This window comes from Somniosus microcephalus, unplaced genomic scaffold (assembly GCF_052327205.1).
Source record: "Somniosus microcephalus isolate GS21.2 unplaced genomic scaffold, FLI_Smic_1.0 scaffold7, whole genome shotgun sequence".
Taxonomy (NCBI): Eukaryota; Metazoa; Chordata; class Chondrichthyes; order Squaliformes; family Somniosidae; genus Somniosus; species Somniosus microcephalus.
The window spans coordinates 2189471-2213990 of NW_028225194.1; the positions used below are offsets into that span (position 1 = coordinate 2189471).

Below are 24520 nucleotides of genomic sequence, written 5' to 3' on the forward strand. Positions count from 1 at the left end.
AAATTGGGATAGTCAGAGTGTGAAAGGCTTGGAGGGAGCAAAATTCTTAAAGTGCATCCAGGAAAGCTTTTTGAGCCAACATGTAGAAAGTCCTACAAGAGAGGGGGCGGTACTGGACCTAATTCTAGGGAATGTAGCCGGGCAGGTGGTGGAAGTGTCTGTAGGAGAGCATTTTGGCGACAGTGACCACAATTCGGTGAGATTTAAGGTGGTCATGGAAAAAGACAAAGACGGCCCGGAAATCAGGGTTCTAAATTGGGGGAAGGCCGATTTTAATAAGATAAGACAGGATCTGGCAAAAGTGGACTGGGAGCAGCTACTTATAGGAAAATCCACATCAAAACAGTGGGAGGCTTTCAGAAGGGAAATAGAGAGAGTACAACACCAACATGTTCCTGTAAAGGTCAAGGGTGGGACCAACAAGCAAAGGGAACCTTGGATGACAAGGGATATACAAAAATGCATTAGGAAAAAAAGGGGGGCTTTTGGCAGTTACAAAAGACAAAAGACGGTGGAAGCCCTAGAGGAGTATAGGAGGTGCAGGGGCATACTTAAAAAGGAAATTAGGAGGGCGAGGAGGGGCCATGAAATAACACTGGCGAGCAAAATAAAGGAAAATCCTAAGATGTTTTATAAGTATATTAAGGGCAAGAGGATAACCAGGGCAAGGGTAGGGCCCATTAGGGACCAAAGTGGCAAGCTGTGTGTAGAGCCAGATGAAGTAGGTGGGGTTTTAAATGAATTTTTTGCCTCAGTGTTCACTATGGAGAAAGACGATGTAGACATAGAAGTCGGGCAAGGGGACTGTGACATACTTGAACATATTAGCATCGAGAGGGAGGAGGTACTAGCGGTTTTAGCAGGCCAAAAAGTGGATAAATCCCCAGGCCCGGACGAGATGTATCCCAGGCTGTTGTGTGAGGCAAAGGAGGAGATTGCAGGGGCTCTGACACAAATTTTCAGAACCTCTCTGGCCACAGGGGATGTACCAGAGGACTGGAGAACAGCTAATGTAGTACCATTATTCAAGAAGGGTAGCAGGGATAAACCAGGGAATTACAGGCCAGTGAGCCTAACATCTGTGGTAGGGAAATTATTGGAAAAAATTCTGAGGGACAAAATTAGTCTCCACTTGGAGAGGCAAGGATTAATCGGGGATAGTCAGCATGGCTTTGTCAAGGGTAAATCATGTCTGACCAATCTGATTGAATTTTTCGAGGGGGTGACTAGGTGTGTGGATGAGGGAAATGCTGTGGATGTGGTTTACATGGACTTCAGTAAAGCTTTTGACAAGGTCCCGAATAGGAGACTGGTCAAGAAGGTAAGAGCCCATGGGATCCAGGGGGCCTTGGCGCGTTGGATCCTAAACTGGCTGAGTGGCAGGAGGCAGAGGGTGATGGTCGAAGGTTGCTTTTGTGACTGGAAGCCTGTGTCCAGTGGGGTACCTCAGGGATCGGTGCTGGGTCCCTTGCTGTTTGTGATCTACATTAATGATTTGGATGAGAATGTAAAGGGTATGATCAGTAAGTTCGCGGATGACACGAAAATTGGTGGGGTGGTAAATTGCGAGGAGGAAAGCCTCAGGCTACAGGACAATATTAACGGGTTGGTCAGATGGGCGGAAAAATGGCAAATGGAATTTAACCCGGAAAAGTGCGAGGTGATGCATTTTGGACGGACAAATAAGGCAAGGGAATACACAATGAGTGGTAGGACCCTAGGAAGTACAGAGGGACCTTGGTGTACATGTACATAGATCCCTGAAGGCAGCGGAACAGGTAGATAAGGTGGTTAAAAAGGCTTATGGGATACTTGCCTTCATTAGCAGAGGCATAGAATATAAGAGCAGGGAGGTTATGATGGAGCTGTACAAAACGCTGGTGAGGCCACAGCTGGAGTACTGTGTGCAGTTCTGGTCGCCTCACTATAGGAAGGATGTGATTGCTTTGGAGAGGGTGCAGAGAAGATTCACCAGGATGTTACCTGGGATGGAGCGCCTCAGCTATGAAGAGAGACTGGACAGGCTGGGGTTGTTTTCCTTGGAGCAAAGAAGGCTGAGGGGGGACCTGATTGAGGTGTACAAAATGATGAGGGGCATAGATAGGGTAGATAAAGAGGAACTTTTCCCCTTAGTAGGGGGGTCAATAACAAGGGGGCACAGATTCAGGGTAAGGGGCAGGAGATTTAGGGGGGATTTGAGGAGGAACTTTTTCACCCAGAGGGTGGTTGGAAGCTGGAACTCACTGCCTGAAAGGGTGGTAGAGGCAGGAACCCTCACAACATTCAAGAAGCATTTGGATGAGCACTTGAAATGCCATTGCATACAAGGCTATGGACCAAATGCTGGAAAATGGGATTAGACTGGACTGGGAGGGATGGGCGGCGCAGACACGATGGGCCGAAGGGCCTCTTTCTGTGCTGTAAAACTCTATGACTCTATGATTTTATTCCTGTTCCTGGCTGGGGTGGAGATCGCCTTTACAGAAGGTAAGTACTGTAGAAAATATAGGGACAGAGTGATCTCCTGGAAGAGTTTCGATCGCCTAGATGGGTCGGAGAGGAATTTCCCAGATTTTTTTCTCCCAAGTTGGCCATTGGGTTTTTTATCTGGTTTTTTGCCTCTCCCGGGAGATCACATGGGTTCGGGTGGATGGAGAATGATAGAAGATTTGAGGTTAGGATCAGATCAGCCATGATCTTATTGAATGGTGGAGCAGGCTCGAGGGGCCGATTGGCCTACTCTGGTTCTCAGGTTCTCTCTGGGGCAACAAATTCCACAGAGCAGCCCCTTATTCTAAGATTATGCCCCCTAGTTCTAGTTTCACCCATCATTGGGAACATCCTCCCCGCATCCACCCGATCAAGCCCCTTCACAATCTTATATGTTTCGATAAGATCGCCTCTCATTCTTCTGAACTCCAATGAGTAGAGTCCCAATCTACTCAACCTCTCCTCATATGTCAACCCCCTCATCCCCGGGATTAACCGAGTGAACCTTCTTTGTACTGACTCGAGAGCAAGTATGTCTTTTCTTAAGTATGGACACCAAAACTGTATGCAGTATTCCAGGTGCGGTCTCACCAATACCTTGTACAACTGCAGCAATACCTCCCTGTTTTTATATTCTATCCCCCTAGCAATAAAAGCCAACATTCCATTGGCCTTCTTGATCACTTGCTGCACCTGCATACTCACTTTTTGTGTTTCGTGCACCAGGACCCCCAGATCCCTTTGTACTACAGTACTTTCCAGTTTCTTGCCATTAAGATAATAACTTGCTCTATGATTTTTCCTGCCAAAGTGCATAACCTCACACTTTCCAGTATTATATTCCATCTGCCAAATCTCTGCCCACTTACTTAGCCTGTCTATGTCCCTTTGCAGGTTTATGTCCTCCTCACTCACTGCTTTCCCTCCCATCTTTGTATCATCTGCAAACTTGGATATGTTACACTCAGTCCCCTCCTCCAAATCGTTAATATAGATTGTAAAGAGTTGGGGTCCCAGCACTGACCCCTGCGGAACACCACTAGTTACTGATTGCCAATCTGAGAATGAACCATTTATCCCAATTCTCTGCTTTCTGTTAGATAGCCAATCCTCCACCCATGCCAGAATATTACCCCCAATCCCATGATTTTTTATCTTGAGCAATAATCTTTTGTGTGGCACCTTGTCAAATGCCTTTTGGAAGTCTAAATACACTACGTCCACTGGTTCCCATATATCCACCCTGTATGTTACGTCCTCAAAGAACTCAAGCAAATTTGTCAAACATGACTTCCCCTTCGTAAAACCATGTTGACTTTGTCCTATTAAATTATGTTTATCCAACTGTCCCGTTACTGTCTCCTTAATAATGGACTCCAACATTTTACCAACCACAGATGTTAGGCTAACAGGTCTATAGTTTCCAGCCTTCTGCCGACTACCCTTTTTAAATAAGGGTTTTACATTAGCAGTTTTCCAATCTGCCGGGACCTTTGCTGAGTCCAGGGAGTTTTGGAAAATTACCAATGCATCCACAATCCCTACCGCCACTTCCCTCAAGACCCTAGGATATAAACCATCAGGTCCAGGGGAGGGGCAATACTGCGGGAGCACCACATTGTCGGGGGAAGCAATGCTGCGGGAGCACCGCATTGTCGGAGGGGCAGTAATGAAGGAGCGCTGCAGTGTCAGAGGTGCCGTCTTACGGATGAGACGTTAAACCGAGGCCCCTGTCTGCTCCCTCAGGTGGACGTAAAAGATCCCGTGGTGCTATTTCGAAGAAGTTATCCCCGGTATTTTTATCCCAATATTTATCCCTCAATCAAAATGATGAAAAACAGATTATCTGGCCTTTTTCACATTGCTGTTTGTGGGAGATTGCTGTGTGCAAATTGGCTGCCACGTTTCCCACATTACAACAGAGACTACACTTCAAAAGTACTTCATTGGCTGTAAAGCACTTTGGGACGTCCGGTGGTCATGAAAGGCGGTTAAGAAGGCAAATGGTATGCTGGCCTTCATTACAAGAGGATTTGAGTACAGGAGTAAAGAAGTCTTACTCCAATTATATCTTCTTCTTAGGCAGTCCCTCGGAACAGAGGATAACTTGCTTACACATTAAAAATGAGTTCTCAGGTGACTGATGAGTTCACACAGGTGGGGCAGACGGTAGTTGAAGGGGCAGGTTGGTGGGGTGCTTGGGTTAACGTGCGCTCCTTGCGCTTGGCTTCCGCTTGCTCCCGGCAAAGAGACTCGAGGTGTTCGGCGCCTTCTCGGATGCTTCTCCACTTTGTGCGGTCTTGGGCCAGGGATTCTCAGGTGTCGGTGGGGATATTGCACCTTTTCAAGGAGGCTTTGAGGGTGCCTTGAAGCATTTCCTCTGTCCACCTGGGGCTCTCTTGCCTATCCGGAGCTCCAAGTAGAGCGCTTGTTTTGGGAGTCTCGTATCGGGCATGCGGACAATGTGACCCGTCCATCGGAGCTGACCGAGCGTGGTGAAAGCTTCGATGCTGGGAACGTTGGCGCGTCTATCCTGCCAATGAATTTGCAGGATCTTGCGGAGGCAGCATTGGTGGTACCTCTCCAGTGCACCTCAAAGCACTGGAGAGATGCCACCAACGCTGCCTCCAATTATATAGGGCCTTGGTGAGACCACACCTGGAGTACTGTGTACAATTTTGGTCTCCTTACCTAAGGAAGGATATACTTGTCATAGAGGGAGTGCAACAAAGGTTCACGAGATTGATTCCTGGGATAGCGGGACTGTCGTATGAGAATAGATTGAGTAAACTAGACCTGTATTCTCTTGATTCAGAAGAATGAGAGGGGATCTCATTGAAGCATACAAAATTATACATTAATTTGGGCTAACCAAATTAGTAACAATATTGTGGAGGAGTAATTCCTGGAGTGTTTACGGGATGGTTTCCTGGACCAATATGTCGAGGAACCAACCAGAGATCAGGCCATCTTAGACTGGGTATTTTGTAACGAGAAAGGATTAATTTGCAATCTTGTCGTACAAGGCCCCTTGGGTCGGAGTGATCATAATATGATCAAATTCTTAATTAAGATGGAGAATGAAGTTGTTGACTCAGAGATTAGGGTCCTAAATTTAAATAAAGGAAACGACGATGGTCTGAGGAGCGAGTTGGGTAAGATTGATTGGGCAATGTCACTCAAAGGGTTGACGGTGGATAGGCAATGGCAAACATTCAAAGACCGCATGGATGAACTACAGAATTTGTTCATCCAAGTTTGGCATAAAAATAAAACAAAAAAGGTGACTCAACCGTGGCTAACGAGGGTAATTATGGATAGCATAAGATCCAAGGAGAGGACATATAAATTGGCCAGAAAAAGCAGTAATCCAATGGATTGGGAGCAGTTTAGGATTCAACAAAGGAGGACAAAGCGATTAATTAAGAAAGGGAAAATAGAATACGAGAGTAAGCTTGCAGGGAACATAAAAACTGACTGTAAAAGCTTTTATAGATATGTGAAGAGAAAAAGATTGGTGAAGTCAAGCGTAGGTCCCTTGCAGTCAGAATCAGGGGAATTTATAATGGGGAACAAAGAAATGGCAGACCAACTAAATACATATTTTGGTTCTGTCTTCACAAAGGAGGACACAAATAACCTCCCAGAGATGCTGGTGAACATAGGGTCTGATGAAAGGGAGGAACTGAAAGAAATCAGTATTTGTAGGGAAATGGTGTTAGGGAAATTGATGGGATTGAAGGCCGATAAATCCCCAGGGCCTGATAATCTACATCCTAGGGTACTTAAGGAAGTGGCCCTAGAAATAGTAGATGCATTGCTGATCATGTTCCAACATTCAATGGAATCTGGAACAGTACCCATGGATTGGCGGGTAGCTAATGTTACCCCACTATTCAAAAAAGGTGGTAGAGAGAAAACGGGGAATTACAGACCGGTAAGCCTGACATCGGTAGTGGGGAAAATGCCAGAGTCCATTATAAAAGATGTAATAGCAGAGCACTTGGAAAACAGTGACAGGATCGGACAAAGTCAACATAGATTCACAAAAGGTAAATCGTGCTTGACTAATCTACTGGAATTTTTTCAGGATGAAACTGGTAAAATAGATAAGGGAGAACCAGTGGATGCGGTGTATCTGGACTTTCAGAAGGCCCTCGATAAGGTCCCGCATAAGAGATTAGCGTGTAAAGTTAAGGCACATGGGATTAGGGGCATGGTATTGACTTGGATAGAGAACTGGTTGGCAGACAGAAAGCAAAGAGTTGGAATAAACGGGTCCTTTTCCGAGTGGCAGGCAGTGACTAGTGGGGTACCGCAGGGATCGGCCCTTGGACCCCAGCTATTCACAATATATATTAATGATCTAGACAAGGGAACTAGATGTAATATCTCCAAATTTGCAGACGACATGAAGCTGGGTGGGCGTGTGTGCTGTGAGGAGGATGTCGAGAAACTCCAGGATGATTTGGACAGGTTGGATGATTGGGCAAAAGCATGGCAGATGCAATATAATGTGGATAAATGTGAGGTTGTCCACTTTGGTGGCAAAAACAGGAAGGCAGATTATTATCTAAATGGCAATAGATTGGGAGAAGGGGAGGTGCAACGAGACCTGGGTGTCCTTGTGCACCAGTCGCTGAAGGTGAGCATGCAGGTGCAGCAGGCGGTTAAGAAGGCAAATGGTAGGTTGGCCTTCGTAGCGAGAGGGTTTGAGTACAGGAACAAGGATGTCTTGCTGCAGTTGTACAGGCCTTGGTGAGACCACACCTTGAGTATTGTGTGCAGTTTTGGTCACCTTATCTGAGGAAGGATGTTCTTGCCATGGAAGGAGTTCAGCGAAGATTCACCAGGCTGATACCTAGGATGGCAGGAATGACATATGAGGAGAGATTGGGCTTGTACTCGCTGGAGTTTAGAAGAATGAGAGTGGATCTCATTGAAACTTATAAAATTCTGGCAGGACTGGACAGACTAGATGCAGGGAGGTTGTTCCCGATGGTCGGGGAGTCCAGAACCAGGGGTCACAGTCTAAGGATAAGGGGTAGGCCTTTTACGACAGAAATGAGAAGGCAGGGACAGGGTACTGAACTTGGATGATCAGCACTGATCGCATTGAATGGCGGAGCAGGCTCGAGGGGCCGAATGGCCTACTCCTGCTCCTATCTTCTATGTTTCTATCTCTTATGCGGGACCTTATCGAAAGCCTTTTGAAAGTCCAAATACACCACATCCACTGGTTCTCCCTTATCTATTTTACCAGTTACATCCTCAAAAAATTCCAGTAGATTAGTCAAGCACGATTTACCTTTTGTAAATCCATGTTGACTTTGTCCGATCCAGTCACTGTTTTCCAAGTGCTCTGCTATTACATCTAGCATTTTCCCCACTACCGATGTCAGGCTTACCGGTGTATAATTTCCCGTTTTCTCTCTACCACCTTTTTTGAACAGTGGGGTAACACTAGCTACCCGCCAATCCATGGCTACTGTTCCAGAGTCTATCGAATTTTGGAAGATGACCAGCAATGCATCTACTATTTCTAGGGCCACTTCCTTAAGTACCCTAGGATGTAGATTATCTTCTATGTTTCTATGTATTCAATCTTTCCTTGTAGCTGAAATTCTCTAGTCCTGGCAACATCACTGGCATCTACCCGGCAATGTGGAAAATTGCCCAAGTATGTCCTGTCTACAAAAAGCAGGACAAATCCGACCCGGCCAATTACCGTCCCATCAGTCTACTCTCAATCATCAGCAAAGTGATGGAAGGTGTCGTCGACAGTGCTATCAAGCCGCACTTACTCAGCAATAACCTGCTAACTGACGCCCAGTTTGGGTTCCGCCAGGGCCACTCAGCTCCTGACCTCATTACAGCCTTGGTCCAAACATTCAAGCATAACCTCCCTGCTCTTACATGACACAGAGAAAGAGAGAGGCACTGACGTATGAGGAGAGATTAGGTCGATTGGGCTTATACTCACTGGAGTTTAGAAGAATGAGAGGGGATCTCATTGAAACTTATAAAATTCTAACAGGACTAGACAGACTAGATGCAGGAAGGATGTTCCCGATGGCCGGGGAGTCCAGAACCAGGGGTCACAGTCTAAGGATAAGGGGTAGGCCATTTAGTACAGAGATGAGGAGGAATTTCTTCCCCCAGAGAGTGGTGAACCTGTGGAATTCTCTACTACAGAAGGCAGTAGAGGCCAATTCATTAAATATATTCAAGAAGGAGTTAGATATATTTCTTAATGCTAAAGGGATCAAGGGATATGGGGAGAAAGCAGGGACCGGGTACTGAATTTGGATGATCAGCCATGATCGCATTGAATGGCAGAGCAGGCTCGAGGGGCTGAATGGCCAACTCCTGCTCCTATCTTCTATGTATTCAATCTTTCCTTGTAGCTGAAATTCTCTAGTCCTCGCAACATCCTCGTAAATCTCCCGTCTGGAGCAGTCACATCTTTCCTGCAATGGGCACAACCAGAACTGCACGTGGTGGCCTAACTGGTGTTTTTGTACAGTTCAAGCAGAACCTCCCTGCTCTTACATGATACAGAGAGAGGCACTGCCCCTTTAAATACCTGGGGGGCACCCATTCCCCTTTAAATGGCCAAGCAACTTTTTTTTTGTTGAAAAGGGGCCGCAGTCCCCTTTGACTCACCCTCTCACCCACCACAAATACTCACAAGAGAGAGAGAGAGGAGGAAGAATGCTGGTCTTTGTCCCTTTAAAAGTGGCTGCCCACCAAAATGTTCACAGCACCAGGGCTCTTTGTTCTGGATAAAAGTCGAAAAGAGAAAAGGTTCACTTATTTTTAAATGAATGCAGTTGATGAACAGCCTTGCAATAAAGGTAATGCAAAGGAATAAACACTCACAAGCTTGTTTTTTTTCCCACCCCCTCCTCCCCTTCCCTTTAACAGCTCCTGCGGACAATGAAAGCAGGAATAACAACAGAAAATGCTGGAAAAACTCAGCAAGTCAGGCAACATCCGTGGAGAGAAATTTGAGTTGACGTTTCGGGTTTGACCCTTCTTCAAATGAAAGCAGGAAAGCGGCCTGCAGCCCACCGAGGTCCCGCCCCCCTCCCTCCCGCGCCGCCATTGGTTGGAGGACCGTCAGCCCGCCCGGTCCTCCCAGCGTTTTCCGCGCTCCTGATTGGCGGGCGACTCGCGTCAATCACCACCCCTCCGATTACGCGATGACGCCAGCACGCAACGCCAAGGGGTCGGTTGGATCGGCGCGCGCCACCGCAAGGTAAAAGAAAGACACCCCACACAAATGAGGAAAAACAAAAATAATAATAATCGCAATTTAGAGGGGAGGAGGTTGGGGGAATTAATGAGTATTTTCAATTTGTTTCGCAAGAAAATTTTTTGAATAGCTTCCCAACGGTGCGAGGCGAGCTGCGCATGCGCTCCAGCCAGCCTTTGACTCCCCCACGTGGGCCCGGGGCCTGCGCCTGCGCAGAGTCTCCGGGAAACAAACGGAAGGCCGGGCCCGGGGAAGAGGCGGAATCAGCGGCCGGGGTAAAGTCAACTGTTGGGGAATCGATTTAAATCGAGGTGAGGGGGGAGCGGAGAGCGAGATTATAAAGTAAAATACGAGGAAAACCAAACCTGCGAGTCGGGCGGGCGGGACCTCCGCGGACGCCGAACTGAGCGGGTTAAGTCGCGCGGAGTGAGCCGGAGCAATGTGATTCTGACTGACGGGAGCGCTGACCAATAGGAAGAGTGTAAAAAGTCACACAACACCAGGTTATAGTCCAACAGCTTTATTTGAAATCACAAGCTTTCGGAGCGCTGCTCCTTCTTAACCTGGTGTTGTGTGACTTTTTACATTTGTCCACCCCAGTCCAACTCCGGCATCTCCACACCATGGCTACAATAGGAAGAGGGCTGAGCTGGGAGGACTGAACTGGGCGGCCTGGTCCTCCAACCAATGGCGGCGCGGCAAGGGGGTGGGACCTTCCTCCCCGGCGCTGAGGCTGGGGCCCGATTGTGACGTCATCAGAGGAAGTGGCCATTCAGGGATGGAGGCCGGCCCAGTCTGTGACTGACGGCACCTCTGACCAATAGGACGACGGCGGGCCGGTTCCGCCAACCAATGGCGGCGCGGCAAGGGGGCGAGGCCTCCTCTCCAGCTCAGGTGCGCTGGGGCCGATTGTGACGCGCTGTCCCCAGGTGAGAGCAGCTCAGTCAGCACAGAGCTGGGGCTGGAATCTGGGAGAGGGGCTGCAGGCAGCGGGCCTGGCAAAGGGGCACAAGCTTCACAATACAAACTTCTTTCAAATGCACAATTGTTTCCTACACACTCTGCAAAAAAAACTGTTTAACAATTCATCATAACTCCTCTGCTTTAGGAGAGGGGTAGAGTGCAAAAGCAAGGAAGTTATGATGAAACTGTGTAAAAGACTGGAGTCAGCTGTGGCTCAGTGGATAGCAGAGTCAGAAGGTTGTGGGTTCAAATCCCGCTCCAGGGACTTGAGCATATAAAGCGAGGCTGACACTCCAGTGCGATGCTGAGGGAGCGCCGCACTGTCGGAGGGGCAGTACTGAGGGAGCGCCGCACTGTCGGAGGGGCAGTACTGAGGGAGTGCCGCACTGTCGGAGGGGCAGTACTGAGGGAGCTCCGCACTGTTGGAGGGGCAGTACTGAGGGAGCGCCGCACTGTCGGAGGGGCAGTACTGAGGGAGCGATGCACTGTCGGAGGGGCAGTACTGAGGGAGCGCCGCACTGTCGGAGGGGCAGTGGATGTGGTGTATTTGGATTTTCAAAAGGCTTTCGATTAGGTCCCGCATAAGAGATTAGCGTGTAAAGTTAAGGCAAATGGGATTGGGAGTAAGGTATTGGCTTGGATAGAGAACTGGTTGGCAGACAGGAAGCAAAGAGTTGGAATAAACGGCTCTTTTTCCGAGTGGCAGGCAGTGACTAGTGGGGTACCGCAGAGATCGGTCCTTGGACCCCAGCTATCACAATATATATTAATGATCTGGATGAGGGAACTAGATGTAATATCTCCAAGTTTGCAGACGACACAAAGATGGGTGGGCGTGTGTGTTGTGAGGAGGATGCTGAGAAACTCCAGTATGATTTGGACAGGTTGGGTGATTGGGCAGAAGCATGGCAGATGCAATATAACGTGGATAAATGCGAGGTTATCCACTTTGGTGGCAAAAACAGGAAGGCAGATTATTATCTGAATGGCAATAGATTGGGAGAAGGGGAATTGCAACGAGACCTGGGCGTCCTTGTGCACCAGTCGCTGAAGGTAAGCATGCAGGTGCAGCAGGCAGTGAAGAAGGCAAATGGTATGTTGGCCTTCGTAGCGAGAGGGTTTGAGTACAGGAACAAGGATGTCTTGCTGCAGTTGTACACGGCCTTAGTGAGACCACACCTTGAGTATTGTGTGCAGATTTGGTCGCCTTATCTGAGGAAGGATGTTCTTGCCATGGAGGGAGTGCAGCGAAGATTCACCAGACTGATACCTGGGATGGCAGGAATGACGTACGAGGAGAGATTGGGTTGATTGGGCTTATACTTGCTGGAGTTTAGAAGAATGAGAGTGGATCTCATTGAAACTTATAAAATTCTAACAGGACTGGACAGACTGGATGCAGGGAGGATGTTCCTGATGGTCGGGGAGTCCAGAACCAGGGGACACAGTCTAAAGATAAGGGATAAGCCATTTAGGACAGAGATGAGGAGGAATTTCTTCACCCAGAGAGTGGTGAACCTGTGGAATTCTCTCACACCAAGCTCGCACAGATAGCAGTGTGATAATGACCAGATAATCTGTATTGGTGATGTTGGGTGAGCGATAAATATTGCCCCAGGACACAGGGAGAACTCCCCCTGCACTTTTTAGGTTTTTAAACTGTCATTCGAGTTTCCCTCCCTCTATTGTGAAGGGCGGGTATCCGCTGGGATACAGTCCCACAGTCACTGGTTGCCTTCTAGTGCCCCTCCGAGTGACCAATGTGTGAGGGTGTGCAGGGATTGTTGGCAGCCTATTCAACCTTGGGGGCATCACAGACAAAATCAAGCCCCCTTTGCAGACTCGGCCTTTGCTGCTGGGGGGTGACTGGACAGTGATCAGTAGCAGGAGCCCAGGGCACTGAGGCTAACTGCAGTCTCCCCAACTGCATCCCAGGCCGGGATCAGCTGAGCTCCCCCACAGTGTGCAGCTGGAATGTGCAACCTATCCTGGGGAGCGAGGGAAAGGGAGGTCAAGGGTCAGCACAGACTGTCAGTCAACCTTGACCCCCAGACTCCCTCACTGATAGAATCATAGAAATTTACAGCACAGGAGGAGGCCATTCGGCCCATCTTGTCCGTGCCGGCCGACAAAGAGCTATCCTCCCTAATCCCACTTTCCAGCACTTGGTCCGTAGCCTTGTAGGTTACAGCACTTCAAGTACATATCCAAGTACTTTTTAAATGTGATGAGGGTCTCTGCCTCTACCACCCTTTCAGGCAGTGAGTTCCAGACCCCCACCACCCTCTGGGTGAAAACATTTCTCCTCAAATCCCCTCTAAACCTCTGACCAATTACTTTAAATCTGTGCCCCCTGGTTATTGACCTCCCTGCTAAGGGAAATAGGTCCTTCCGATCCACTCTATCTAGGCCCCTCATAATTTTATACACCTCAGTTAAGTCTCCCCTCAGCCTCCTCTGTTCCAAAGAAAACAACCCCAGCCTATCCAACCTTTCCTCATAGCTAAAATTCCCCAGCCCAGGCAACATCCTCGTAAATCTCCTCTGCACCCCCTCTAGTGCAATCACATCCTTCCTGTAATGTGGTGACCAGAACTGCACGCAGTGTTCTAGCTGCGGCCTAACTGGTGTTTTATACAGTTCAAGCATAACCTCCCTGCTCTTATATTCTATGCCTTGGCTAATAAAGGCAAGTATCCCGTGTGCCTTCTTAACCACCTTATCTACCTGTCCTGCTACCTTCAGGGATCTGTGGACATGCACTCCAAGGTCCCTCTGATCCTCTGCACTTCTCAGTGTCCTACCATTTATAGTCTATTCTCTTGCCTTGTTAGCCCTCCCCAAATGCATTACCTCACACTTCTCCAGATTGAATTCCATTTGCCACTGTTCTGCCCACCTGACCAGTCCATTGATATCTTCCTGCAGTCTGCAGCTTTCTTCTTCATTATCAACCACACGGCCAACTTTTGCATCATCTGCAAACTTCTTAATCATACTTCCTACATTCAAGACCAACTCATTGATATGGACCAATCAGCAGAACACGTTCTATTGACGTCATGACGTCTGCACCTTTTATGACGTCAAGACGTCCCAGTTCGCGTCACCCGCTGCCCGCCCATTGATCCCAGGATCTGTCTCCCTATTGGTCGGCGGACACGTCAATCACGCCCGCTGCCCGCTGTCACGTGCCCCTGAGGCGCTCTCCGGCTCCGCCCGAGTGAAGTCGCTCCATTCGGTGCCTGCGGAGCCCTCGGACTCTCAGGCTTGGATTCCCCTTTATTCTCTCCCCTCCTCTGATCTCAATCGGATCTGGGGGAAACCTCACTTTCCCTCACTGATTGCGGCTCTTCACCAACACCGACTTTACAAAGAAAGCCCCGCGCGACAGCCTGGAGCTCGGGCCCAGCGCACAGGCGCGGGGGAGGATGATTGACAGGGGCCCAGGGTGTGTGCTGAGCATGCGCGGTGCGGGCCGGGCGCCTGTGGAGCAGGAGAGGGCGGGGCCATGCGGCGCATGCGCGGGGTCAGCCACAACTCAGCGCGGCGGCCGGAGCGCTTTCTGGAGCGCGGGGGCTTGTGGGGATTGCAGCCGCCATTACTGTTGATCCTTTCAACCAACCTGTGCAGCAGCTGGGGCCTGAAAATCAGCTTCACTGCCCCTGGGCTGGGAAAAGGGGGACATGAGTACAGGTACCGTACCATAGTGGTTATGTTACTGGACTAGTTATCCAGAGGCCTGGACTAGTGATCTGGAGAAGTGAGTTCAAGTGAGAACTATATCTAACTCCTTCCTGAATATATTTAACAATTCATTAAATATATTCAAGAAGGACTTAGATATATTTCTTAAGGCTAAAGGGATCAAGGGATATGGGGAGAAGGCAGGGACAGGGTACTGAATTTGGATGATCAGCCATGATTGCATTGAATGGCGGAGCAGGCTCGAGGGGCCGAATGGCCTACTCCAGCTCCTATCTTCTATGTTTCTATGTAATCCCAGCACGGCAGCTGCAGAACTTAAATTCAGTTAATTAAATAAATCTGGAATTAAAAGGCTAGTAATGGTGACCATGAAACCATCGTTAAAAACCCATCTGGTTCACTAATCTGACTGGCTTAGATGTGACTTCAGACTCACAGCAATGTGGTTGTCTCTTCACTGCCCTCTGAAGTGGCCTAGCAAGCCCCTCAGTTGTACCAAACCACTGTAAAGAAGTGTAACCGCACTGTGGGAGCACCTTCACCACACGGACTGCAGCGGTTCAAGGCGGCGGCTCGCCACCACCTTCTCAAGGGCAACTAGAGATGGGCAATAAATGCTGGTGTTGCCAGCGACACCCACATCCCATGAAGGCTAAAGGGATCAATTGAATGGCGGAGCAGGCTCGAGGGGCAGAATGGCCTACTCCTGCTCCTATCTTCTATGTTTCTATGAATGATTATATTTTTAAAATGGAGACCACGTTCTCCCGCTTACCCCTTTCTACACTCCTTTCACAGGGTTTTAGAAGTGGAGCCTTTACGGACAGGAGGCTGAGACCAAACATCACATCAAGATCTGATAGAGTTACAGGATTCCTCAGGACCTGATGCAATCGGTCCTCCAATCTGCTGGCACACCAGTGAACCAGAGTTCACACTGATGAGAGACCTTTTAAATGTTCTGAGTGTGGGAAGAGCTTCAAGATCTACAAGCACCTGAAGCGACACCAGTGGCTACATATTGGGGAGAACCCGTTCACCGGCCCCGTGTGTAGGAAGGGATTCACTCAGTCATCCGCTCCAATGATACACCAGCAAGATCACACGAGGGAGAGACCTTTAACCCGCTCCATGTGTGGGACGGGATTAATTGCACCCTCCGTGCTGCTGAGACACCAGCTTGTCCACACCGATGAGAGACCGTTGACCTGCTCCGTGTTTTTGAATCGATTCTCTCATTCTGCCACCCTCCTGAGACACCAGCTTGTTCACATTAAATGTTCTGACTGTGGGAACAAATTTAAAAGGTCCCAGGATCTGAAGAGACACCAGCTGGAGAGAGCAGGAGAGATTCTGTTCACCTGCTCCGTGTGTGGGAAGAGGTTCATTCGGTCCTTGAATCTGCTGGCACACCAGCGAGTTCACACTAGGGTGAAACATTCCGACTGTGGGAAAAGCTTTCAAATGTCCCAGGAGCTGAAGGGACACCAGCTGGAGAGAGCAGGAAAGAGGCCATTCACCTGCCCCGTGTGTGGGAAGGGATTCACTCGGTCATTCAACCTACTGACACACCAGCGAGTTCACACTGATGAAAGACCATTTACATGTCCTGTCTGTGGGAAGAGCTTTAAAACCTCTGGGGATCTGAAGGGACACCAGCGAGTTCACACTGGGGAGAGACCGTTCACCTGCTCCGTGTGTGGGAAGGGATTCACTCAGTCAGCCCACCTGGGGACACACCAGCAAGTTCACACTGATGAGAGACGATTCAACTGTTCTGACTGTGGGAAGAGCTTTAAAACCTCTGGGGGTCTGAAGAAACACCAGCGACTTCACTCCGATCAGAGACCATTTACATGTTCTGACTGTGGGAAGAGCTTTAAAAGCTCCGGGAATCTGAACGGACACCAGCGAGTTCACACTGATGAGAGACCGTTCACCTGCTCCATGTGTGGGAATGGATTCACTCAGTCATCAAGCCTGGTGACACACCAGCGAGTTCACACTGATGAGAGACCATTTAACTGTTCTGACTGTGGGAAGAGCTTTAAAAGCTTCGGGAATCTGAAGGGACACCAGCGAGTTCACACTGGGGAGAGGTTGTTCACCTGCTCTGTGTGTGGGAAGGGATTCTCTCAGTCCTCGACTCTGCTGAGACACCAGCGAGGTCACACTGTTCTGTAGCGCAGGGCCCTGGAGAAAGCTGGGGTGACATGAACATGGAATGGATGAATGTTTTATAAATTCTTGTACTGCTGTTTAATGTTTAAGATTGTTGTGCTGATGATTCTCTTCGATTGACTGTTCATGGTGTTCCATAGAATGTACAGCACAGAAACAGGCCATTCGGCCAAACTGGTTCATGCCAGTGTTTATGCCCCACACCCACCCTACTTCAATTAACCCGATCAACATATCCTCCCATTCCTTTATCCCTCATGTGGCTTCCCCTTAAATGCATCTGTGCTGTTCACCTCAACCACTCCCTGTGGTAGTGAGTTCCCCATTCTACCACTCTCTGGGTAAAGAGGTTTCTCCTGAATTCACTACTGGATTAATTAGTAACAGTTTTATATTTATGGCCCCATAAGTATGATGAGATTCTGTTAAGCTACCCAGTATGTTGTTGTACTTTGTCTTTTTCTGATGAATGAAACATTACTGAGCCCCTGTACCCGTGTTATGGGATGAAGTGCCAGACAACTAAAGGCACAACGTCTGGGTGTGAATCTAATAATAACCTCACGGACCGTATAGGTGTGATAACCAGACGGGCTTGTGGTTATAGTCTGGTCACAGATGGACTAAATTCCCTGAATTAGCAGGAGTTCAGGAGGCGGTCAACAGACGGGTCCAAACAATCCCATTTCCTGAGCGGTAACCAAGCTTGTGTATAAGAACAGGTCACTTAAGCCGTTGTCAGTTGGAACAGACTCGAGAAGGTCGCGCGTGAATCCACTGTACTTCTATTCTCCAGATTGAGGGAATTATCACCCGGCCTGTGTTATGCAGCGCTCTTAATAAAGCCTGGAGAGACAATTTGTGTTCTTGTGAGCTTGATTATCTGGTATCAGAAACCCTGGGACTCCCGATCATTGGAGTCAACCTCAGTGTGTGGAAAGGGATTCCCTGGTGTATCCCACCCGCTGACACACCAGAGTGTCCACAGTGTGACTGCGGTGGGTCGATTTCACTGTTTCCGATGCCTTTAATCACATCCAGGACTGAACCATGTTAATTCAGGCAACTGGGACTTGTTAATGTTAAAACCTCAGTAACTGGGCTGGATTTTTATATTCTGTATCAATAAATCAGTTTCGTTAGAAACACAGTCGATTGAGTCCTTGTTTCTAAGATAAGTCGAGAGCCAATTGATTACTTGTTACAGACATTCCCTGTCCTCAATAACTGTGTCCCGGAGAGAAGCTGAGGGGTTTCTGTTACTTTCGTGGGGTGAATCTTTGTGCTCATCAAGATTCTGGATGTCATTATGGGGAAAGGAACATTTTAACATTCTCAGCACCTGGTGTCAACATCACACACTCCCAGGGCAGGTACAGCATGGGTTAGATACAGAGTAAAGCTCCCTCTACACTGTCCCATTAAACACTCCGAGAGCAGGTACAGCACAGGTTAGATACAGAGTAAAGCTCCCTCTACACTGTCCCATCAAACACTCCCAGGGCAGGTACAGCACGGGTTAGATACAGAGTAAAGCTCCCTCTACACTGTCCCATCAAACACTCCCAGGGCAGGTACAGCACGGGTTAGATACAGAGTAAAGCTCCCTCTACACTCTCCCATTAAACACTCCCAGGGCAGGTACAGCACGAGTTAGATACAGAGTAAAGCCCCCTCTACACTGCCCCATCAAACAATCTCAGGACAGGTACAGCACAGGTTAGATACAGAGTAAAGCTCTGTCTACAGTGTCCCATCAAACACTCCCAGGGCAGGTACAGCATGGGCTAGACACAGAGTAAAGCTCCCTCTAAACTGTCCCATCAAATACTCCCAGGGCAGGTACAGCATGGGTTAGATACAGAGTAAAGCCCCCTCTACACTGCCCCATCAAACAATCTCAGGACAGGTACAGCACAGGTTAGATACAGAGTAAAGCTCTGTCTACAGTGTCCCATCAAACACTCCCAGGGCAGGTACAGCATGGGGTAGACACAGAGTAAAGCTCCCTCTAAACTGTCCCATCAAATACTCCCAGGGCAGGTACAGCATGGGTTAGATACAGAGTTAAGCTCCCTCTACACTGTCCCATCAAACACTCCCAGGGCAGGTGCAGAATTGACGTTAAGATGTGACAGAGTCGCTCGATTCATCGGGACCTGAATATCATCGGCCTTTGCACATGGAAGGAGAGAGCAGCGATCACAGCGCGGACAAACCGCACATGTGTTCCGTGTGTGGACTCGGTTTCAGCCGATCGCCTGACCTGGTGAGACACGTGCACCATCACACCGGGGAGAAACCGGGTAAAGGCGGGGTTGGTGGGAAGGGATTCAGTTCCCCGTCCATCAGAAGTTCATCGGCGCATTCATACCGTGGACAGTCCGTTCACCTGCTCCGTGTGTGGGAAGGGATTTGTTTATCCGTCCCACCTGCTGACACACCAGCGTGCTCACTCTGATGAGAGACTGTTTAAATGTTCTGACTGTGGGAAGAGCTTTGAAAGCACCGGGGAGATGAAGGGACACCAGCGAGTTCACACTGGAGAGTAACCCTTTAAATGTTCTGACTGTGGGAAGAGCTTTGAAAGCTCGAAGAGCCTGAAGAAACACCAGCGAGTTCACACTGTTCCTAGAATCTTACAGCACAGAAGGTTCTTGGGCCCATTGTGATGTGCCGGCTCTTTGAAAGAGCTGTTGAATTTAGTCCCACTCCCCTGCTTTATCCCCATAACCTCCAAACTAGTCCTCTTCAAGTACATGTCCAATTGTCTTTGAAAGTTCTTATGGTACCACATAGAAGGCTGGTTGAGATGGCTCATGGAATAGGAGGGTCAGTGGCAGCTTGGATAAGGAATTGGGTTTAGGACAGAAAACAGCGAGTTGTGGTAAATGGCTGTTTTTCAAACTGGAGGATTGTAGACAGTGGTGTTCCCCAAGGGTCAGTGCTGGGGCCACTGGTTTTTTGATAAATATAAATAACCTGGATATTGGAATACAGAGTAGAATTTCTAAATTTGCCGATGACACCAAACTTGGGGGTGTGGCAAACAGTGAGGATGATACCAATCGACTGCAACAGGACATAGAAAGGCTAGCAGAATGGGCAGACAAGTGGCAGATGGCATTTAATACAGCGAAGTGTGAGGTGATGCATTTTGGCAGAAGGAACAGGGAGAGGCAATATACACTTAATGGCACGGTTTTAAAGAGTGTGCAGGGACAGAGGGACCTGGGAGTTAATGTGCGTAGGTCCCTGAAGGTGGCGGGACATATTGAGAGTGGTTAGCAAAGCATTTGGGATCTTGGGCTTCATAAATAGAGGTATTGAGTACAAAAGTAGAGAGGTTATGCTGAAACTTTATAAAGCGCTGGTTAGGCCACAACTGGAGTATTGTGTCCAGTTCTGGTCACCACACTTTAGGAAGGATGTGAAGGCCCTTGAGTGGGTGCAGAGGAGATTTACCAGAATGATTCCGGGGATGGGGGATCTTAGCTACAAGGACAGGTTGGAGAAGCTGGATTTGTTTTCATTAGGGCAAAAGAGGTTGAGGGCTGATTTGATAGAAGTGAACACTATTATGACGGGATTGGATAGGCTAGATGGGGAAAGGCTGTTCCCACTAGTTGATGGTACAAGGACTAGGGGACACAGATTTAAGGTTTTGGGCAAGAGATACAGGGGGGATGTGAGGAAAAACTTTTTTACGCAGCGAGTGGTGCGGACCTGCAATTCGCTGCCGACGGAAGTGGTGGAAGTGGAGACACTCGATGTTTTCAAGGGGAGACTGGATAGACACTTGAGGGGAATAAACTTGCAGGGCTACGGGGATAGAGCGGGGGAATGGGACTGACTGGATTGCTCTACAGAGAGCTGGCATGGACTCGATGGGCCGAATGGCCTCCTTCTGTGCCATTATGACTCTATCACTCTCTACCAACCTATAAGGACAAGGGCATCAGGCCCATGGGAACACCTCCACGTTCCCCTCCATGTTCCACACCAGCCTGACTTGGAAGTATATCGGACGATCCTTCATCTTCGCTGGGTCAAAATCCTGGAACTCCCTCCCGAACAGCACTGTGGGAATACCTTCACCACACGGACTGCAGTGGTTCAAGAAGGCGGCTCACCACCACCTTCTCCAGGGCAATTAGGGATGGGCAATAAATGTTGGCCTTGCCAGCGACACCCAGATCCCATGAACAAATTGAAATAAAAGACCTCCCTCATTTTGTCCGTATATTTTCCTTTCCTGCTCTTTCTCTTCTTGCCTTTCCTCTTCACATCTCTCTCTAATTGGCTGCTACATTACATTCCTACAAGACCACACTTCAGAAGTCCTGCAATTGCTGCACAGCGCTTGGAGATGTCCTGAAATTGTGAAAGGTGCTGTACATATTCAAGATCTTTCTTTCTTCTTACTTATCTTCTCCTCTCCTGTCTCATTTTTGAAATGTCAATGTTTCTTATCATCACTCACTTTCTCCTCAAATTCTTTTCTTCTCATCTCCTTCGTTTGTCTCTTTCTTACTTTGATCTTTAGTTTTCTTTCCTTGTCTCTCATTTATTTCTAATGTCCTGTTTCGCTTCCCTTATTACTCTCACTATTACCTCAATGCTAATCAATCAGGGGGAAACTCTCCACTGGCTGGAGTCAGACTGAGCACAAAGGAAGATGATCTTGGTGGTTGGAGGTCAATCATCACAGCCCCAGGATATCGCTGCAGGTGTTCCTCAGGGCAGTGTCCTCGGCCCAACCATCTTCAACTGCTTCATCAGTGACCTTCCCTCCATCATAAGGTCAGAAGTGGGGATGTTCGCTGATGACTGCACAGTATTCAGTTCCATTTGCAACTCCTCAGATAATGAAACAGTCCATGCCCACATGCAACAAGACCTGGACAACATTCAGGCTTGGGCTGATAAGTGGCAGGTAACATTCGCACCACACACAAGTGCCAGGCAATGAATATCTCCGACAAGCGAGCGTCTAACCACCGCCCCTTGACATTCAATGGCATTACCATTACCGAATCCCCCATCAACATCCTGGGGGTCACCATTGACCAGAAACTTAACTGCACCAGCCACATAAATACTGTGGCAACAAGAGCAGGTCAGAGGCTGGGAATTCTGTGGCAAGTGTCTCACCTCCTGACTCCCCAAACCCTTTCCACCATCTATAAGGCACAAGTCAGATGGAAGACTCTCCACTTGCCTGGATGAGTGCAGCTTCAACAACACTCATGTAGCTCGACACCACCCAAGACAAAGCAGCCCGCTTGATTGGCATCCTATCCACCACCTTAAACATTCACTCCCTCCACCACCAGCGTACCGTGGCTGCAGTGTGTACCATTAACAAGATGCACTGCAGCAACTTGCCAAGGCTTCTTCGGCAGCACTTCCCAAACCCGCGACCTCTTCCACCTAGAAGGACAAGGACAGCAGGCGCATGAGAACAACACCACCTCCAAGTCAAACACCATTCTGACTTGGAAGTATATCGCCATTCCTTCATCGTCGCTGGGTCAAAATCATGGAACTCCCTCCCTAACAGCACTGGGAGTACCTTCACCACATGGACTGCAGCGGTTCAAGAAGGCGGCTCACCAACACCTTCTCAAGGGCAATTAGGGATGGGCAATAAATGCTGGCCTTGCCAGCGACGCCCACATCAAAACATCATCCCATAACACGCGTACAAGGGCTCAGTAATGTTTAATTCATCAGAAAAAGACAAAGTGCAACAACATACTGGTCAGCTTAACAGAAGCTCATCATATTTATGAGGCCACAAACTTAAAATAGTCACTAATAAATCCAGGAGGGAATTCAGGAGAAATGTCTTTACCCAGAGAATGGTGAGAATGGGGAACTCGCTACCACAGGGAGTAGTTTCGGTGAACAGCACAGATGCATTTATGGGGAAACCACATGAGGGAGAAAGGAATGGGAGGAGATGTTGATCAGGTTAATTAAAGTAGGGTGGGTGTGGGTCATAAACACTGGCATGGACCAGTTGGGCCGAATGGCCTGTTTCTGTGCTGTACATTCTATGTAACACCATGAACAGTCAATCAAAGTGAATCATCAGCACAACAGTTTGAAAGATTAAACAGCAGTACAAGAATTTATAAAACATTCAACCATTCCACGTTCACGTCACCCCAGCTGTCAACAGGGCCCTGTGCTACAGAACAGTATGAACTCGCTGGTGTCTCATCAGCTCCCCAGAGCTTTTAAAGCTCTTACCACAGTCAGAGCATTTAAATGGTCTCTCATCAGTGTGAACTCGCTGGTGTGCCAGCAGGTGGGATGACTGAGTGAATCCCTTCCCACACACGGAGCAGGTGAACGATCTCTCCCCGGTGTGAACTCGCTGGTGTCCATTCAGATGTCCGGAGCTTTTAAAGCTCTTCCCACAGTCAGAGCATTTAAATGGTCTCTCATCGGTGTGAACCAACTGATGTTCCTTCAGATCCCCAGAGGTTTTAAAGCTCTTCCCACAGTCAGAACATTTAAATGGTCTCTCATCAGTGTGATATCGCTGGTGTCTCACCAGGCTTGATAGCTGAGTGAATCCCTTCCCACACACAGAGCAGTTGAATGGTCTCTCGCCGGTGTGAACTCGCTGGTGTTCCTTCAGATCCTTGAACCTTTTAAATCTCTTCCCACAGTCAGAACATTTAAATGGTCTCTCATCAGTGTGATATCGCTGGTGTCTCACCAGGCTTGATGGCGGAGTGAATCCCTTTCCAAACACAGAACAGGTGAACGGTCTCTTTCCTGCTGTCTCCAGCTGGTGATCCTTCAGCTCCTGGGACCTTCTAAAGCTTTTCCCACAGTCGGAATGTTTCACCGGCCTCTCCCCAGTGTGAACTCGTTGGTGTGCCAGCAGATTCGAGGACCGAGTGAATCCCTTCCCACACACTGAGGTGAACAGAATCTCTCCTGCTCTCTCCAGCTGGTGTCTCTTCAGATCCTGGGATCTTTTAAATCTCTTCCCACAGTCAGAACATTTAATGTGAACAAGCTGGTGTCTCAGGAGGGTGGCAGAATGAGAGAATCGCTTCAAAAACACGGAGCAGGTCAACGGTCTCTCATCGGTGTGGACAAGCTGGTGTCTCAGCTGCAGGGAGGGTGCAATTAATCCCTGCCCACACACGGAGCGGGTTAAAGGTCTCTCCCTAGTGTGAACTCGCTGGTGTGCCATCGGAGCGGATGACTGAGTGAATCCCTTCCCACACACAGGGCCGGGGTCTCTCCTCAGTGTGTAGGCACTGGTGTCTCTTTATTTACTTGTAGATCTTGAAGCTCTTCCCACACTCAGAACATTTAAAATGTCTCTCATCAGTGTGAACTCTCTGGGGTGCCAGCAGATTGGAGGAGCGATTGAATCAGGTCCTGATGAATCGAGCGACTCTGTCTGTTCGTGACGTGATGTTTGGTTTCAGCTTCCTGTCTGTAAATGCTCCACTTCTAAAACCCTGTAAAAGGAGTGTAGAAAGAGGTAAGAGGGAGAATGTTGCCTCATGTCCCCCTTTCCCAGCCCAGGGGCAGTGAAGCTGATTTTCAGGCCCCAGCTGCTGCACAAGTTGGTTAGTCAGTAGTAGGGAAAATGCTAGAGTCTATTATAAAGGATGTGGTAACAGGACACTTGAAAAATATCAACGGGATTAGACAAAGTCAACACGGATTTATGAAAGGGAAATCGTCTTTGACAAACCTACTGGAGTTTTTTGAGGATGTAACTGGTGGAATAGATAATGGGGAACCAGTGGATGTGGTGTATTTGGATTTTCAGAAAGGCCTTTGATAAAGTCCCACATAAGAGGTTAGTGTGCAAAATTAAGGCAATGGGATTGGGTGTAATATACTGGCATGGATTGAAAATTGGTTAACAGACAGGAAACA

General features: G+C 48.5%; 1 protein-coding gene across 1 annotated transcript in view; it reads right to left on the reverse strand.

Moving 5' to 3' along the window:
* Window positions 1–24075, reverse strand: part of LOC147084016 (uncharacterized) — a 41269-nt gene extending 17194 nt beyond the window's left edge. Inside the window, exon 1 of the mRNA XM_085979966.1 lies at window positions 22819–24075. Coding sequence (XP_085836092.1) covers window positions 22819–23819 — 1001 coding nt within the window. The 5' untranslated portion in view covers window positions 23820–24075. The remainder of the gene's footprint in view (window positions 1–22818) is intronic.
* Between the last annotated feature and the right edge of the window lie 445 nt (window positions 24076–24520).